General features: G+C 38.1%; 2 protein-coding genes across 3 annotated transcripts; both read left to right on the forward strand.

Annotated features, from left to right (window-relative positions):
- Positions 1–650: 650 nt before the first annotated feature.
- LOC141291038 (zona pellucida sperm-binding protein 4-like) lies at positions 651–2,421 on the forward strand. The gene is made up of 8 exons (XM_073823198.1): positions 651–978; positions 1,054–1,241; positions 1,315–1,412; positions 1,485–1,642; positions 1,711–1,903; positions 1,976–2,123; positions 2,200–2,272; positions 2,348–2,421. Exons 1-8 carry the CDS (start codon positions 717–719, stop codon positions 2,419–2,421), a joined length of 1,194 nt encoding a protein of 397 aa, XP_073679299.1. The 5' UTR covers positions 651–716.
- Positions 2,422–3,674: 1,253 nt separating this feature from the next.
- klhl21 (kelch-like family member 21) lies at positions 3,675–16,670 on the forward strand. 2 transcript variants are annotated; one of them, XM_073823196.1, is made up of 5 exons: positions 3,675–3,834; positions 8,590–9,666; positions 12,132–12,537; positions 12,658–12,730; positions 14,949–16,670. In XM_073823196.1, exons 2-5 carry the CDS (start codon positions 8,640–8,642, stop codon positions 15,282–15,284), a joined length of 1,842 nt encoding a protein of 613 aa, XP_073679297.1. In that variant the 5' UTR covers positions 3,675–3,834; positions 8,590–8,639; the 3' UTR covers positions 15,285–16,670. The 2 variants fall into 2 exon arrangements, with proteins under 2 accessions (XP_073679297.1, XP_073679298.1); XM_073823197.1 differs by lacking the exon at positions 3,675–3,834 and adding an exon at positions 8,165–8,473.
- Positions 16,671–19,398: the final 2,728 nt, after the last annotated feature.

Below are 19,398 nucleotides of genomic sequence, written 5' to 3' on the forward strand. Positions count from 1 at the left end.
AAATCCCTCTGTAAAAACCTTCAGGATATAGACAGAATACAAATGTAAAGTGTGGTGTGTGTAAGTGCTGCTGAAGTGGAGATTTATGGCTCAGTGTAGGAGAAAAAACTCTTGGCCTTAAAAATATGTATTGTAATTGAAATCTATTGATACAAATAGATAAAGTGCTATAAAAGAAACACTTATCAGTGATGTTTGGCTGTTTTCTGAAAAAACACAAAGGCCTAAATCTCAAACTTCACAGCTGCAGGAAAAAACAGCGTTTTTCCCCGTAAGATGTATTTAAGATATTTAATCTTGTTTTTTGCAAAATGCACTTAATTTAGTTTTTTCTCCCTGGAAACAGTTAAAATTATCTGGCAATGGGGTAAGTAAAATATTTTTAAATCAAGATGCATTTTAAATGCATCTTAACTTAGGAATTTGTAGAAATTTTCACTAGAATCAAGACAAAAATATTAAGTAAGATGCAGCCACTGTTGTTCAAGAACATCCAATCAAATGTGAAGTTAAAGTTAATTAGTCAGAGCAGCTGTAATGGTTCTTGATTAAAGGGGGTGTGGTTGATAACGACTATTCATTTGCAGAGTATAAATAGCAGTCCAAGGCCTCCGGAAACTATGCTCAGTTGTTTAGTAATGGCAGGAAAGTGGCATTTATGTTATTTCCAAACACTATGTGTTTTGGCTTGTTCTTTTTGCAGTGCTCTTCCTCAAATGGGTTTTCCAGCTCAGAATCCTCAAGCTCTGATGTTCCAGCCGTCTGACCATCGGTTTAAACAGTCAGCTCAACAACAATCTGCTCAGCAGGTTCCTCAGAAGTTTCAGCTTCAGCAGCCAGTGAAGGCCGAGCCTGTTGACAAATGTGCTGTAGCTGATTATGAGCAGATCCAATGTGGACAACCTGGTATCAGTGGTGCTGAGTGTGAGGCTATCAACTGCTGCTTTAACGGACAACAGTGTTACTATGGGAAAGCAGGTAAGAGTTTCGAATCTGATGAAATTTGGTTAATGTTTGTTACCCACATTAATCTACTCTTGTATGTCATTCCAGTGACTGTCCAGTGTATTAGAGATGGTCAGTTTGTGGTAGTGGTGGCTAGAGATGTTACGCTGCCTCGACTGAGTCTGGATTCGGTCCGTCTAGTGGGTGGAAGTGAACCACCTTGCGCTCCTGTGGACTCTACACCTTTCTTTGCTATATACCAGTTCCCTGTCACCGCATGTGGCACGAGCATGATGGTGAGGAGATGCTTCTGGCTTTATTCTGCATGGCTTATGATGGGCTGGATGCCAACAGTGTTCATATTTGCAGGAGGACAGTGGATATGTGGTGTATGAAAACAGAATGACCTCCTCGTATGAAGTAGGCGTTGGTCCGTTTGGTTCCATCACGAGAGACAGCCATTTTGAGTAGGTGACTCATACCCTTTATCTTAAGTACCATCTCTGACAAACTCTACAAGTTGACTGTTTGTTGTCCAGGCTTCTCTTCCAGTGTAGGTACTCTGGTACTGCTGTGGAAGCTCTGGTTGTGGAGGTCAACAGTGTTCCTGCACCTCCACCAGTAGCTGCTCCTGGACCTCTCAGAGTGGAGCTTAGACTGGCCAATGGCCAATGTGTCACCAAAGGTTGCGCAGAAGGTAAGACTTGTCTTCAGTCTTAAAGTCCAGGTTGCAGTGGACTGTGGTTAAACCCCAGTGTTCCTCAGGGGATGAGGCCTACACGTCCTACTACGGTGCTGCTGATTATCCCGTCACGAAAGTCCTGCGAGAGCCTGTGTATGTTGAGGTGTGCATTCTGGAGAGGACTGACCCCAACCTTGTCCTGATGCTGGGACGTTGTTGGGCGACATCAACCCCCAGTCCACTCAGTCTACCCCAGTGGGATCTTCTGATTGATGGGTGAGTCTACCGACAGTCTTTATCCAGCTAGTCTGCTGTGAGGAACACTCTAACTGCCTCTTTCCTCTTCAGATGCCCTTACTATGATGACCGTTACCTGACCGCACTGGTTCCAGTGACTAGAGCGTCTGGTCTTCAGTTCCCAACCCACTACAAGCGCTTTGTTGTCAAGATGTTCACATTTGTTGATCCAGCATCACTGGCTCCTCTGCAGGAAACCGTATGCTCTCAGCTCTTCCTGAACCCCTAATATTACTCTTTAATGGATTCTATGGCTTAACCCTTTTCTCTTTCAGATCTTCATCCATTGCAGTACAGCGGTGTGCCATCCCTCTTCTGGCTCCTGTGAGCAAAGCTGTGGCAGGAAGAGTAAGTGCACGCAGTAACTATTTCCACTTGATTTGTGACTTCGTGGCCTTTCTCACTACTTTTTCTCCTTTTTAGGAAGAGATGTTGCTGTGAGGACCTCCACTATTGGACAAACTGTTTCCAGTGGAGAAGTGAGATTGGTTGTTTGAGTTGTCTTTTAATAAACCATGTAGAACCTTACACTGTCTCAGTGTTTCATGCCAAGCTACCTAAAGTTGCTCGTTTATTTGCTATGTTAAGATCAATTGTGACTCCAAATCTACCTTCAGTCATTTGGTGCATCAACCATTGGGCGTGTTTTGGTTCACACAATGTGTTCTCAAAAGATCTTCTAGACACCCTTCCCTTAAGATCTGGTTCAGTTAGGGTGACCAGATGAGATTGGTTGAAATTCGGGGGGGGGGGGGGGTGTAATTCATGTTTTTATTAATAAGTAGCCTACATATAATGAAGTAACATTAGGCATTTTTATACTTCAAACTGAAGTTAATGGAATTTTTTTTTTTTTTTTTTTTTTTAATTAACATTTACATATGCATATAAATTGATATAGCCTATACGTAGGCTATAGAAGTAGTATTTTTGAACACAGTGCCTTGCCCTCGACCGGTCTGACTTCACGCGACTTCTGCCTGCACTTTCAACTGTCCTAACGGCTGCTGCAACTTGCGCTCTCTTCATCTACTCTATAAAGCAAAAAGGGGACAAAAAGGTCGTATTGTCTTTGTGCATATAGCCTAGATGAATTAAATTAATAGAAACAATATAACTAACTTCACACTTGAGCTATATAGCCTACCGAGGTTGTGGAGGCTCGACATCAGCATATTTTGCAGAGCTTTTCACTGCTGCCAGCACTCCTGTCTTTCCCAGGGTGTATTTACGGAACTCTGCACAAGTCATTAAATTCATTTTTACTTTTTCGCTGCGGACCAGTTTAATTTTCGGGACAATCAGAGCAGGATTCGGGACAGCAGCTTAGATTTCGGGACGTCTGATCACCCTATTTATATCCTTTATCCAATTTGTTCCTCTTTGTGATTGCGTATTTCCGGTTTCTGTGAAAAAGGTCTATTACTGGATAAATAGATTTACGTTTTTGAAACAGAACATGATCCACTGCTAGAGAAAGCCAGCGTGCAACTGGACTTTTCATTCAAAACCGACATAACCCCCGTACCTTCGTTGTTTAGCGCTTTATTACAAAACTTAAATCTCTTATCTTTTTAAAGAGATTTGAGCATTAGTGAGCATGTACAAACATACCAGTTTCATGCAGAAAGGGAACATGCAATCTACAACTGATGAGCGTCCATCCATGTGCGACGGCGTCAGTTCAACAGTTTGGACAGTCAAACTTGAGAGAGCACGTCACCATGTAACTGCTGCACAAGTGTCCAATGAGGCTCTCTTATGATGCGGAGTCATGGCGCTGACATGAGCGAAGACAAAACAGACACACTAGCAAAGTTAAACGCTAAATAAGGATATAGGACAGATTATATCAATCTTTCAAACTATCCGAGGCTGATAGCAACCCAAATCGTTAACGGCTTGATTCGGTAAGTAGAAAAGCGTCAGAAACAGCCTGTGTATGAAGGAGAAAATGTGACGCTTCTTCTCGTGTTGTTTTTCTCAACCGAAGCAGACAAACTGCAGACGGTAATTGTGTCGGAAAACGATTTCACGTGTTTCTGTAGTGATCACGACACCTTTGTGATTACTTCAGTGGCTTTCAATGGAAAAAAATATATTAAAAACGAACCATCGTTGTTACGCGAAGCCTCGTTGGTATGTAGTTGGCAGTAGGTAAAGATGAGCAATGCATGACATTAACCATCAGGTCAAATCCCAAAATAGACTGGCTTTTTGAAGGTCTTCTGGCTATAGGCTATAGCAAAAAGGTCTGATGAAAGGGTAAAACTAGCTTTAATATCAACAGTCAAGGTCTAAACATTGTAAATTATTTTGTGATCCATAAATTAGTAAACAAATTTGTTTTGTTTTTTTGACTATATATAATTTGGAGAAATGTTTATCTATATATATATGTGTGTGTGTGTGTGTGTGTGTGTGTGTGTGTGTGTGTGTGTGTGTGTGTGTGTGTGTGTGTGTGATTCTCACCAAAGAGACAAATCCTATCTCAGTATAAATGTGATAGTTTGAGGACTGGTTTATCTGACTATATAGAGTGTGGTTGTCCCAGGGCCCAAACTTGCTCAGCTCCTTTGGGTCTGTTGTGCTGGAATGCAGAGCCATAGCAGCTGTGTTATGATGGGCGTCTTTCAGCCAGGTGCAACATTAGATTGCAGGCCATCGGTGGGTTAGAGAAACACAACAGGGTGTACAATGGCTCTGCAGATGGAAGAGGGGCCCGGAGGGGTTCATAAAGGGATTTGCTATTCTAAAGGTGTACAAAGAAGATACTTACTACTATTTGGTCCACTGGTTGCAAGATATAAATGGTACACTATGCAGACAAATAAAATGTGGAGTTCAGTCTAGCTATGTATAAATATTTTACAATGATTTTGTTACACTTATAGTAGAGTGTTTTCACGACGCATCATCAGACGGACATATTGGCAGCACTGAGCGTAAACAATGCCACTAAATCGAACAAAACTTGTTTTGAATTTTGCATATTATTTCTGCTGGGTAGATTATAATCATGTTTTGGGCTGTATTTATCTGTCAGAACAGGAAAAACATTTGAAGTACTGTAGACTGCCAAAATTTATAACAAATTAAAGGAGTAGTTCACTTTCAGAACAAAAATTTACAGATAATGTATGTACTCACCCCCTTGTCATCCAAGATGTTCATGTCTTTCTTTCTTCAGCGGTAAAGAAATTATGTTTTTTGAGGAAAACTTTTCTGGATTTCTCTCCATATAATGGACTTCTATGGTGCCCCGGAGTTTGAACTTCCTTAATGCAGCTTCAAAGGGCTCTGAACGATCTCAGCCGAGGAAAGAAGAGTCTTATCTAGCAAAACGATCGGTTGTTTTCTAAAGAAAATTAAAATTTATATACTTTTCAACCTCAAATGCTCATCTTGACTAGCTCTGTGTGTCCTCTGTATAGAGATTAAAAAGTATATAAATTGTAAATGTTTTTAGAAAATAACCAATCGTTTCACTAGATGAGATCCTTCCTTCTCAGCTGGGTTCATTTTGAACCCTTTGAAGCTGCATTTAAACTGCATTTTGGAAGTTCAGACTCGGGGCCGGGGCACCACAGAAGTCCATTATATGGAGAGAAATCCAGAAATGTTTTCCTCAAATAACATCATTTCTTTACAACTGAAGAAAAAAAAGAGATGAACATCTTGGATAACAAGGCGGTGAGTACATTATATGTAAATTGGTGAGTACATTATATGTAAATGTTTGTTCTGAAGGTAAACTACTCTACTACTTTAGAGTGCAAAAAACTGAGGAACACAAGGCATTTTTGGTTGGCCAGACCGAACCAGGATTTCCAGGCCAAGAATCTTGACAACAATATTAGGTGAAATATTAAGCTAATATCTTAATACAGCTTGTACGTATATTTACCACCTGTTAACTTTAGTTTATTTTCAAAATATTGTGCCTTTTCCTGCTTAATAAGTCCTTCTCTATATGATTTTCCAGCTTCCACATGTTTTTTTTCCCATGGTTTAGACAGCATAAATTAGCAGAACAGCATATTCAGTTGTACATTAACCATGCAATCCATGCTATTGTTTACATCCGAGTATCGCCATTATAGCCACGCATCCGTGTAACTGACCAAAGTGTGACATAAGTTGAAACCACCATTTTAAATAATTAGAGGATTTAGAAAGCCCTAATGTTAATATGCTACGTCACAGAGTTGGGTTTCCTGTGTAGAATCATGACTCATATCTCATAACTATAGATCATGACACCTTATTGACATGGCAGGACAGTAAGTCAGGAGAAGTCTAGTGTCGGTCACTGTCAGCCATGCTATTCTCGGACTGACTTGTAAACAGACTACTAGTAAGCACTGTGGTATGCAAGTTGCCTAATACACAGCAGGTATGAGAGGAACAAGATGGTTGCTTTATAAATATGACCTACTAAAATTCTGTGCTCATTTATGCAAAGCTTATTCATGAATTGCTAGTTTGTTATAAGAACATTATATTGTTATTGTAATATATTTTAAGTCTTTTATGCTCTTATCAAGGCTGCATTTATTTGACCAACAGTAATATCGTAAAGTATTATTAGAATTTAAAATAACATATTTGTAATATATTGTAACTTACAGCCATTACTCCAGTCTTCAGTTTCACATGATCCTTTAGAAGTTATTCTAATATAGTGGCTTGCTATTCAAAAGCATTTTTTATTATTACCAATGATGAAAACAGCTGCCTTATAGGCCTATATATTAAAATAGAAATAAAAATTATAATTGTTCAAGTAATTCTCTGATAGATACAAATGCAGAACTGAGACACTGCATTATGAAGAACATATATTGGCATCTAATGCATTCCAAAAATACCCAGCCTCTCAGGGACCCAGTACATGCACAAATGAATGCATTATTCCTCAGCTCTGCTATGCATAATGTAGGTCTCTCACTGAAAACTGTAGAGCTTTGCTGTTCTATTTCTCTGCAGTTGTTGACCCTTTGGGGCCCCTCTCTCTCTCCCTCTCTCTCATCCCTATTGATGAGGCAACTATCATAAAACTTCACTAAGCTGCCTGCTGCATAGGTGTATCACTGCATGGAATGTCACATGGCTCTTCAGTATAAGCTGTCCTTGTGTTATGCCTTCAGGGAGCCATGTATGTTTGTCAACCTGCTTTGATACCTGACCCTGTACATGGAAATGCCATTTTATTTTAGACTCGCACCAACATTGAAAAAAACTCTTACTTTAACTACCTGCATTGTGACTGTTGTTGAAACTAAACAGAGTGAACGCTCTTTTATTTTATGAAAGAAGAATATTGTATAATTCAGAATTAGTTTGTCTTACTTTAAAAGAAGTAGCCAAAATACAGGTTTTGTCAATTATTATTTCACCCTCACATCATTCATATTTCTTAACCTCTTCTGTGAAGCACAACAGTAGATGTTAAGCAGAATGTCAGAGCTGCTCTTTTCCAAACAATGCAAGTGAATGGTAATTTATATTGCCAAATGAAAAAAAAAATCATAAAAGTAGTCCATATGACTATTTATTTCCATGTCTTCTGAAATCATACAATAGCTTTGTGTGATAAACAAACAAAATGTGCATACATTCACATTCACACAAATGACCATAGCTAAATTGCTAACTACAACTATGAAGTTTTAATAATTATTCTTATTCTATGAGAATATGGAAGTTTAGACCACAGTTAGAACAGAGGAACAATATTGTTGGAATACTTTTAAAACATTTTTTTTTCAGCTGATGAATGATAAAAACATGAATGATAAAAATTAATGACAAACTAATTCACTTGACTTTAATGAACTTGAAGGGTTAGTTCACTTCAAGAATGAAAATTTCCTGATAATTTACTCACCTCCTTGTTCATGCAGCTCCTAACTGCAGGGCACAGCACACTTATAATAAACAGAACATTATCTGGGGTGTGGATGCTAATATACGGTAGTTATTGTTCTTGGTGTGAATTGGCCTTTAGTGTGGGCACATTATCTGCAAATAAGATTTGAGAATGATGACAGAAGAAAATTTAACAATGTGAGTAAACAACAACATTCTTTTTCACACAAAGCTCACATACAGCTTCAGAAAACTCAGAATATAGCGCACAGCTTGTTTGGACTACTTCTGTGACTCACAATTCATGTACTTGAGCAGCTTGATTATTCTTTCTTTTGTGTTTCATTGAAAACAGAAATGGAATGACATGATATTGAGTAAATGATGACACAGTTTTATTTTTGGCTGAACTACCTTTAGATTTGTTGCTGTGCGAGGAGTTACTCAGAGTGGAGAAGTTTCTGTAATTTCCAGTAAGCACAGCTTAAGGGTGTGCGGAGACCCCCCCTCACCCAGCCTGTGAAAATGGACACTGCTGGTGTATTTATAGACCAGACAGGACAAGCACGCTTTCTTAAGAGACCAACGGTTGCACACGTCGTCATAACCACACGATATTTGGTTCTAGAAGCTACCTTGTCCCTTTTACAAATTTAAACGCTTTGAGAAGATACACAGGTAGGCTAAAACTTGGGGTTTTCTGTTTTAAAAAAACTTGTTTAGTTAGTTTTACAAAGTGAAATAAGAAACTACTACTTAAAACTACTAATACAACTCCTGTTCTCTCTTTAAAGATGAATCCAGAGTTCTGACCAGACATACGCCAAGAGAAATACACTAAGCTATGGAGAAACCAGTTTTACAAACGCAGCCCTCTATGCTGCCCTTCTTCGACACGGCGCATGCTGTCAACTTGCTTCGCGGCATCCACGAGCTCCGCGCCGAGCGCAAGTTCTTCGATGTCACGTTGTGTGCTGAAGGCAAAGAGTTCCACTGCCATCGAACGGTGCTAGCAGCTGCCAGCACCTACTTCCGTGCCATGTTTGCCGGTACACTGCGAGAGAGCGTCATGGACCGTGTGGTGCTACACGAAGTATCGGCTGAACTGTTGGGCCTCCTTGTGGACTTTTGCTACACGGGTCGCGTGACCGTCACACACGACAACGTGGACCTCCTGCTCAAGACAGCAGATCTCTTCCAGTTCCCATCTGTCAAAGAAGCATGTTGCGCATTCCTGGAGCAGAGACTTGATGTTTCCAACTGCTTGGAGATCCAGGACTTCGCAGAGGCTTACGCATGCCGGGAACTAGCGACAAGTGCTCGCCGTTTCGTGCTGAAGAACATCGTGGATCTGGCAAAGAGTATGGACTTTGAACGGCTTTCTTGGAAGAGGCTACTGGAGTTTGTGTCTGATGACGGACTGTGTGTGGATAAGGAAGAAACGGCGTACCAGATTGCCGTGCGCTGGGTTAAAGCTGATTTGCAGCACCGGTTGCATTACTGGCCTGAGTTGTTGCAGCAAGTACGCCTGCCGTTTGTTCGCCGTTTCTACCTTCTGGCCCATGTGGAGAGTGATCCACTGGTCTACTTGTCGCCAGCCTGTTTGCGGTTAGTTAGCGAGGCACGCAGCTTTCAGTCTTACGAATATGACCGCCATGACCGACCCAGTCATCGAATGCGCCCACGTCCGTCCACCGGCCTGGCGGAGATTCTGGTGGTGGTAGGAGGATGTGATCAAGACTGTGATGAGCTTGTTACTGTGGATTGTTACAACCCACACACTGGACAGTGGAGATACTTAGCAGAATTCCCAGACCACCTTGGAGGTGGCTACAGCATAGCCGCCCTGGGCAATGATATTTACGTGACAGGTTAGTACAATGACAATGTTTCCTGCAAGTACAACTTGTGCCATAATTATTTCATGCTAAGGTAATTGAAGAAACCACAAATCCTCTAGCAGGCTCAGAGTGTCCTGCTTTCCAAACTGTTTACAACATGGCAGCCGATGTATAAATAAACCCCTGTGTATTCGGCTATGTAAGAGTGTGGTGATAGGACACAATGTCCTGCCAGATCAGCAGTGGCCAACGTGATTTCAAGTGACATGAACGTTACCTTCAGGAAGGGACATTGTTTCAATCGAGAAACCAATATCATCCAGTTAAATGCTACTTCTATTATAAGTGTTCTTTGCTGTTATGTAAGTGGTGTTTAAAAAGGTGACTGAGCACTGACTAAGGAATTCATGAGTTCCGGTTCCAGTTCCACTTAACTCGATTCCTATAACAAGCCTTAAAGGGAACCCCGGGTATTAAGACCTGTGTGGCTTAATATAACATAAATGATGTCTCTTATTGAAATATGTAGTAGAAAACCCATGAAAAGGGGCACCATTATTTCGGTTACGTAAAATGGTTGCACTTAGTGAGCTACTGGCGCTACCTTTTGCTATTTTTACCACATCAAAACTCGGAATAAGCAAATCTGAAAAAGAAAAACTGATACAATGCCACATTGTGTGGCTTTTGGTTGTAATTTTTAGTTGAAAGGCAACAAGAAAAGTAATGAATCTTTACTGCTTTCCTAGCAATAAGAAGAGGAGAATAGAATGGGAAGATGCTTGTGGTTGAAGGCATTTGTGACTTTGTTTTCTTCACTTTAGCCCTGAAGCCATTGAGGCTTTATGTAGACCACAGCTACTGAAACGGCTTACAAAGAGCAGAGACAAGGAATGCTAGATGCCATCCTGGCAGGATGTAAACATGCAGACGCTTGTCATCACGCTGCAACCACCGAAGAAGTTTCTCACCACAGATTTCACTTGATATCTGGAGATGTTTAGTGGGGAAAATTCATTTGTACAGAATTTGGTTTGAGCCTACGCTTCTATCCATCGCCACCTGTAAGCTCTTTCAGTAGCTGTGGTCATTGTATCAGTATTTTATTTTCTGAGTTGAGGTAAAAATAGCAAGTACCTCACAAGGTGCAGCCATTTAATGTCTTTAAAATATTGGCACCCCCATAGTCCAAAATATGTATGAAACAATGTGGATTCTTTTAGTTTTTTTGTCTTTCATGGGTTTTCTGCTACATATTTCAGTAAGAGACATAATTTCGTTATATGAAGCCATACAAGTCTTAATACCTGGGATTCCCTTTAACATTGCTCACGTTTTGGGGAGGTTCTCCAGGTAAAAATCGTGCACCGGGGAGTAAAATACACGTTAATGGGGTTACTTCAACCTGTGGAAATGAAAAAACAACCTACTGCAAAAGTCAGTTTAGGTGCAGTCACATTTACCATAGTCATTTTCACAGGCTAACTCCAGTAATTTCAATAGGAATCCACATGATTTGAATTTTTTTGTGAGGGTGAAATATATCTCTATGCAGATTTCAAAACCGGTTCAAGAAAGCTACTTGTTTTAAAGCTGTGCTTCATAGTTTGCCACACAAAATGAATATTTTTTGCTGAAATTTTACTAATATGTCCACACCTTTAGTTTTAAGATATGTTTGATTCACTAAAAAGAACTGACTCATTGAAGTAATTCATTCTGTAATCAAGCAACACGGGTACCGTTAACAAAATCAAACAACATTTTATCCTGGTATTTTTTCAGCGATCGTTAAAGGAGTAGTTCATCCAAAAATGAAAAATCTGTCATGAATTACTCACCCTCATATCGTTCCAAACCTGTAAGACCTTTGTTTGTGTTTGGAACACAAATTAAGATATTTTTTATAAAATTTAAGAGCTCTCTGAACCTCTATAGGTCCTTCCACATTCACGGCCCAGAAAGGTACCAAGAACACAGACAAAATAGTGACATCCACGAGCCCGAGAATACTTTTTGTGCACAAAAAAACAAAAAGTATTGTTGAATAAAGTTATGTTGTTTTGCGCACAAAAATTATTCTCGTAGCTTCATAAAATTACGATTGAATCACTGATGTGACTATTTTGTCGACGTTCTTGGTATTTTTCTGGGCCTTGAATGTGGAAGGACCCTTGCTGTCTATAGAGGGTCAGAGAGTTCTTGGATTTAATCAAAAATATCTTAATTTGCGTTCAAACTAAAGTCTTACGGGTTTGGAACAACATGAGGGTAATTAATTAATGAAAGAATTTTCATTTTTGGGTAACTAACCTTTCAATAATCCCAAATTATCCCTATTTATAGCAGTAACCCTGAAAAGTGACACAATCTAAGTCTATGTGTGAAGCCAGGTTTGAAAAATAGGATTGATAAATGATACGAAAAAACATCTCGTCTATTTGTGGTTGTTTGGTATTGTGTTTAAGCTTTTAAACCTGCTTGATTTATGACAGGTGGCTCAGATGGATCACGCCTGTATGACTGTGTTTGGCGATACAACTCCAGTGTGAACGAGTGGACCGAGGTCTCCCCCATGCTGAAACCCAGAGAGTACCACAGCTCCTGCGTCCTAAGGGGTCAACTCTATGTGGTAGCCTCTGACAGCACAGAGCGCTATGATCATACTCTAGACTGCTGGGAGGCACTTCCACCCATGCCACATCCAATGGATAACTGCTCTACTACAGCATGTAGGGGACGTCTCTACGCCATTGGCTCTTTAACCGGAGAGGACACAATGGCAATTCAATGCTACGATGCTGAAAGCAACCGTTGGTCACTAGTGAACAGTGGAGAACTGCCTCCGTGGTCCTTTGCCCCCAAATCAGTGACTCTAAATGGGCTGATCTACTTTGTAAGGTGAGGTGCTCAGTTTTTTCCCAAAATTTTAAATATCCAGTTTTTAAAGATATATAGAAAAAAAGAAATGATAAAGGAAGTGAGTTGTCCATGTTTTTAATGAAAATGGTTGTGTTTCAGGGATGATTCAGCAGAAGTAGATGTCTACAACCCACAGAAAAACGAATGGGATAAGATTAGTCCCATGACACAGGTATGTGAATTTTACCTTGTTTCACTCTTTTAAGGTGGGATCACATTTACTGTTGTTAAGTATTTTTATTTATGTAGAATTTTTACAGTTCGAAATTGAGTGATTTTAATAGTAATCCACATGATCTGGAAGTTTGCTAAAGGGCAAAACATTTTCTACAAATATCATGATTTTTTTTTTTTTTTTTTTAAGTTTTCGGGGAGTCGCACCTCATGACATTTTAAAATCTGAACTGACCTTGTAAGGAAAAGGTCAAATTATCTGATTATTTTAAGTGTTGATGTACAGTTGAAGTTAAAAGTTTACATACACCTTGCAGAATCTGCAAAATGTTAATTATTTTACCAAAATATACTGGAGCATATAAAATGCATGTGTGGTTTTTTTTTTTTTTTTTTTTAAGTACTGACCTGAATAAAATATTTCACATGAAAGACATTTATATATAGTCCACAAGAGAAAATAATAGTTGAATTTATATAAATGACCAAAAGTTTAAAACACTTGATTCTTAATACTGTGTTGTTACCTGAATGATCCACAGCTGTTAGTTCATGATAGTTGTTCATGAGTCCCTTGTTTGTCCTGAACAGTTAAACTGCCTGCTGTTCTTTAAAATAATCCTTCAGGTCCCACAAATTGCTTGGTTTTTCAGCATTTTTGTGTATTTGAACAATGATTATGGATTTGAGATTCATCCTTTCACACTGAGGACAACTGAGGGACTCATATGCAACTATTACAGAAGGTTCAAACACTCACTGATGCTCCAGAAGGAAAAACAATGCATTAAGAGCCAGTGAGTGAAAACATTTTGAATTCGAAGGGTAAATTTAACTTACTTTGTTTATTTAAAGTCCCCCTGAAATCAAAATTGAAGTTTTTTGGCTTTTAGTATGAATATATTAGCCCTAAGGTGATCTATAAGCTAGTGTGCTGCAAAACAAAGACAACATTTGCGTTTACAAGATATGGGCATTCAAAACTCACAGTCTCGTCACTTCCGCCAATATGAATCAAGGATTTGGATGATATCACCGTGCACTTCAGTTTCTCATCAAACGTTCTGTCCAATCAAATGCTCTCTAGAGTCCGTAGTGTCCCGCCCCCCTACACAGAGACGCGGAGCAGATCATAAGCGCTCATATGTGCGGTCGGCATTTATTAAATTACACAGCTTCAGCATGATAATGATCACTGTTTCGTTTTAGCAAGTTTCATATTGAATTTGTGGGGTAATTTATTAGTCTGTGGCTGTCATAAGCTTACAAATGCGGCTTTACCGAGCTCAACGGCTCTTGCCGGAGCAGATATTAATGGAACGCTATTGGCTATTCAAAATTAGTGGGCGGGGCTGGGCGATATGTTTTTGTTTCAGTTAAAAGTACGTCACCACAGAATAACGCTGCGTGTTTCAAGGCACTTCAGTGGACCTTTAACTCTAAAAAAAATAATAATAAAAAATTAGCATGAGAAATTGAATATTTTATGGGACTGATTGACCTCAACCAATCATGAGGGTATATAAGGGTCCTCTCTATGATATCATTTCCTCTTTTATGTGTTTTTCTGCACATTTCTGCATGTTGGGTGGACTATGATTTTTCCACATATCCTGGATTTGGCAGGAAAAGTTTTCAAATATTAAAAAGTGGTTTTATATATTAAAAAAACACACATATATTATTATTTACTTTGTTAATTAATAAAAAATTATATAGATTTATATTATATATTATATAAAATTAAAAAATGTTGTATTTTTTAAAAGAAATAATTATATAATAATAGCAAAGTATTCAAAATTACGTAATGTTTTCTTTTAATTTTGTAATTAATCATTTAATTTGCTTTAATTTTTTAATTAAGTATCACTCTCAAAAAATATAAAACATTTAATTAAACATGTTCATAAAACAGGGATATATATAAAATATAATATAATATAATATATTCACCAAAATGAAAACAACAAAAACACTCAATGTTTCAACCATTTCTAGTTAATGATGTCATTGAATTTACCGGTATTTTGAAACTGATGTGCGAATGGTGCTTTACCGATAAGAAGACGAAACGTCGTTGTCTATGTGAATACCGCATTTTTTATTTACGGGTAAAGTTCTTGTAATTTTACGACAGTTTACCGGTATTACTTTGTGAAAGGGGCTATTGACCCACATTCACACAGATAACTAAAAAGCCTCACCTTCCACAGGTTCATGTTGGAGGCAGTGTATCAGCTCTGGGCGGTCGACTCTATGTGTCCGGTGGCTATGACAACACTTTTGAGCTATCTGACGTGGTGGAGGTCTACGACCCCTCTACTCGATCTTGGACCCCAGCTGGCCGGCTCCCTCAGCCCACCTTCTGGCACGGAAGTGTCAGCATATTCCGACAGTTCATGCCTCTTGTTCCAAGCACATTCGAACCCATCGACATACCTGAGGCCAACGCCATCCAACTCCACAGACACCACCGCAACCAGGCACTTCACAACCACAACAACAACGTCAATCAGAACCGCAACCAAGATGTCAATGAAGTGCGTTGAGAACGTTTCAAAACGTGAGACTGAAGGTCATTCAATGTGACGTCGCAACTAGGTGTTTTGCACTTTATGACATATTCACCTCAACTGGGCAGCAAAGGGAGCTGGTGAATGGACAATCAATGTTTGCATTTTTTTCTCCCAGTAACCCAGTGTTACTACAGCTTTAATTGTTGCATGCATTTCTAAAGCTGACTGTGTTTACCTTGAACAGAGACTTGAGTGAAGTGACTCATGAAATAGTGCCTGGCGAATTTCAAGCAATCCATACCTTGGAAATTGCATGAAGGTTATGTTCATTTTTCTTTTTCTATTTATTATATAATTCAGCATGGACCTCCTTAAGTGATCCACAACACTGAAACAAGTCAACATCCCCCAAAAATATAATACATCATAACCTAATATGAAGTAAAATGACTTATTTTAAACAATATCGTTTTGAGACCCCAATCATTCCAAAAGGTTAAAGTTTGGATCACTTAGAGTGTAGATGCATGTTTGTAGCGTGATTGGACAGTACTCTGCAGTGTGGAAAACATGTTATTTTTATATATGCTGAGAAAAGTCTGGAATTAAATATTTATGACAATCCAAGATTTTGCAAAAACAACATAATTTTGTTTGACAGATAAAATGACTGTGCCCAAGCATAACCCTTTGTTTAATTTTGCTAGAATTACATATTTCAGACAATCTAGCGTGCGTGCAGTGGTCACATTTTTTGTGAATTTGTATCGGATTTGCTTTTAAACTCTCGTATTTTAATATTAAATTAAGTTTATGATTATCTAGTCATTGTTTATGTTAGAGGAAAGTACACTACCAGTCAAACGTTTTTGAACAATACATTTTTAATTATTTTTATAGAAGTCTCACTATGTCTGCAAAAAACATTTTGGAATATTTTGACTATTTAAAATAACTGTTTTCTATTTGAATATAGTTTCAAATGTAGAAGAAAGTATAGAAATGTATAATTTTATTGAGCAAGGATGCTTTAAATTGATCAAAAATGATTTATATTTCAGATAAATGCTGTTCTTCTGAACTTTCTATTTGACAAAGAATAATGAAAAAAAAAATCCACTCAGATGTTTTCAACAAAATAAATATTTTGAGCAGCAAATCAGAATATTAGAATGACTTCAGAAGGATCATGTTACTGGAGTAATGATGCTAAAATTCAGCTTTGAAATCACAGGAATAAATTACTTTTTAAAATATATTTTAATAGTAATACTGCTGTACTTTGGATCAAATAAATGCAGGCTTGGTGAGCAGAAGAGACTTTTGACTGGTAGTGTGTTACATTTAAGAAACAGCTTGTGTTTATTAAGCTGTCTGCGGTCATGAAGAAAACATGAGGAAGAGATGAAGGCATTGTATTTTTATTAGAGGTCGACCGATGTATCGGTTTTGCCGATTAATCGGCACCAATAGTTGATTGGCCGAACTATCGGTTATCGGCAAAAATCCTTGCCGATGGTTTTTCCGGGTTGCATTCTTTGCTGAAGCGGCTCACGCTCCGCTGTCATAGAGTATGAGAGGTTAAGCCCCAGACCAATGTTTAATGCCAGGATTGTTACCATATATTTGTATTGATTTATATCCAGCTGTTCATATTTTTAGCCAGCAAAGTTGCAGATTTAAAGACATGAGAAAGCAAACTGTGTTCATTCAGCCGACAAAATCAGTCACAGCGCGCCTTAGTTTTACATTACACATCTGTCCTACATCATTCATAAAGACTTGACCCTGGGCTGGAAAATTAAGTATTGTGCATTTAAGCAAACTATTTGTATTTCTGTAGCTCTAATTAAGTCTGTATGCTTAATATAGAGCTATAATTTATGTTTTAGCCTTTTCTTCAGGCCGTTGAAGCATGGTGAGTTTGCATCTTGTTACGCACTTTATTTCACAATGCCATTTTCCTGTTCCTATTTGATTTTAATTACTGATCAACAAAAATATCTATTAAAAATTAAGATAAAAATAATACAAAACGAAATTCGTTAAAGAAGGGATTTTCCACAAATAAAAACGTACGAAGTGGTCAAAAATTGTGTCTGACCCTCTCCAATTCTCCTGGCGTATTGCCGTCCAATTCATACCACGTCCTTTATGACATTTACAAATTACACAAACTTCTTTCGTAATTAACATATTAAACTGAAACAAAACAAAAACAAATCATATTTAAACATAAATGTAAAACAGAAAAGAAATTGTTTCTGAAATGGCTGCAATATAGATCGCACTTTCTCTTTCCGTTTCATGTTTAAACTAACCTTTGCCGCTTTTTGATCATTCTTGAAGTAAACATTTGCCCGTTTGGTGATTAAATAAACTGTTTTAGATTTATGCTTGAACTATACAACGCGTCCTGTGTGTGTGATACCTGCGAGTTGTCCGCGCAACGCAGCGCTGCACTTTTGTTCGGTTTCATTAAGGGTGGGTGAAAAATAGATTCTCAGACGCATCTCAATCCTCTCTTCAATGAGCGTGTGTTTTTCCCGCATATGGCAGGCGTGCGCGCCAGAAACGCGGCTGGCTTCATTGCACAGAATTTCAACAGTGAGCTAATAAGTGTGTATTGTTTGACCGTGTGAGCTATCAATCGCAGTTTTTGACTTTACATGTGCCTTCATTTCTGCCGTTTGTAATGCAGTAGATGCACTGACAGACTTTCAATTGCTCTTTGTGTTTGTTCATCCTAAAAAGCTTGATTGCAGATGCGGTTAAATGCACTTGGATTTTCAAATACTTTTATACGAAACTGATGTACACACAGTCAGTTATGTTTTCAGAGCAGGACAAAATATCTGATACATCGAAATAGATCTGCATTCGTTTGAATGCAGCCTGTTAAAGCAGCCACTGTCTGATCTCATCAGTAATAATCAAACGAAAAAGAAAAAAACAATAACTATTTCTGTAAACTTGCCGACACTTAAAGAACACTAATTTTAAATAAGTAATTGTTTTAAAAAGTAGCCTGCTTATATAATAAAAAAATGTTAAAATTTAAAGATTCCCACCCCTTTACAATGAGCCCATTTGTAACATCAACTAAGATTGATGAAAGCTGTAGAATAGAAGTGTTGTTCCTTGTTAAAGTGTTAATTTCAACATTTACTGATATATTGTTAAATTTCGAAGTTCATTTTGTTAACATTAATGAACTATGAAATAACTTTAATGATCAATTTATAATTAATATTAATATTTTTATTCATTTACAAAGTATGGTTTAGTATTTATTTTTTTAAATCGTAGAGCACTATTTTAGTTGCCCTTCAATATCCATTTTCAAAATCTATCGGTTAATTAATCGGTATCGGCCAGTGTGGTCCAACCTAGCTATCGGTATCGGTAAAAACCAATATCGGTCGACCTCTAATTTTTATGTCAAATTGTATTTGGATGCTGTACTCATAACTGGAAGTAGTAATTCAGTATCTCGTTATTCTTGAGTAAATGTTTGTGTTTGACAATACCAGTACTTTTGAGACTAATTATTTACGACGTGCTTAAGCAGTACTTGATGTTTATTTTATTTTTCTTACAGAAAGTTTAGTTTGTTTTGCGGCCAAAATCATTTGTACAATACATACAAGGCGATTATGTGTGTAATGTTTGTTTGTGTGGTCAACCAATAAATGACTGCCAGCACTGTACCTTTTTGGTCTTTTTTTAATGTGTATATGTAATAAGATCATGATTATGAGAGAGACGTTTGGTTTTCAGAACACAAATTAAGACATTTTGGATGAAATCCAAAAGCTTTCTAAACCTGCATAGACAGCAAAGCAACTACCATGTTGAAGGCCCAGAAAGGTAGTAAGGACATTGTTAAAATAGTCCATGTGACATCAGTGGTTCAATCGTAATTTTATGTAGCTACAAGAATACTTTCACACATTTACAAGAGTACCACAATGTAAAATCATAAATTTACGGTTGAACCACTGACGTCACATGGACTATTTTAACAATGTCCTTACTACCTTTCTGGGCCTTGAACGTGTCAGTTGTGTTGCTGTCTATACAGGGTCATAAAGTACTTGGATTTCATCAAAAATACCTTTATTTGTGTTTTGTAGATGATTGAAGG

The sequence above is a fragment of the Garra rufa genome, chromosome 18, assembly GCF_049309525.1.
Source record: "Garra rufa chromosome 18, GarRuf1.0, whole genome shotgun sequence".
Lineage (NCBI taxonomy): Eukaryota > Metazoa > Chordata > Actinopteri > Cypriniformes > Cyprinidae > Garra > Garra rufa.

What these genes read in the sequence shown, in the direction of transcription:
- LOC141291038 (XM_073823198.1), top strand. Translation starts at nt 717, where the DNA reads ATGGGTTTTCCAGCTCAGAATCCTCAAGCTCTGATGTTCCAGCCGTCT. An exon ending in CACCAAAGGTTGCGCAGAAG is followed by an intron (nt 1,643 to 1,710) that starts GTAAGACTTGTC and finishes AGTGTTCCTCAG; the next exon opens with GGGATGAGGCCTACACGTCC. An exon ending in GCAAAGCTGTGGCAGGAAGA is followed by an intron (nt 2,273 to 2,347) that starts GTAAGTGCACGC and finishes TCTCCTTTTTAG; the next exon opens with GAAGAGATGTTGCTGTGAGG.
- klhl21 (XM_073823196.1), top strand. Translation starts at nt 8,640, where the DNA reads ATGGAGAAACCAGTTTTACAAACGCAGCCCTCTATGCTGCCCTTCTTC. An exon ending in GGGCTGATCTACTTTGTAAG is followed by an intron (nt 12,538 to 12,657) that starts GTGAGGTGCTCA and finishes GTTGTGTTTCAG; the next exon opens with GGATGATTCAGCAGAAGTAG. An exon ending in AGATTAGTCCCATGACACAG is followed by an intron (nt 12,731 to 14,948) that starts GTATGTGAATTT and finishes CACCTTCCACAG; the next exon opens with GTTCATGTTGGAGGCAGTGT.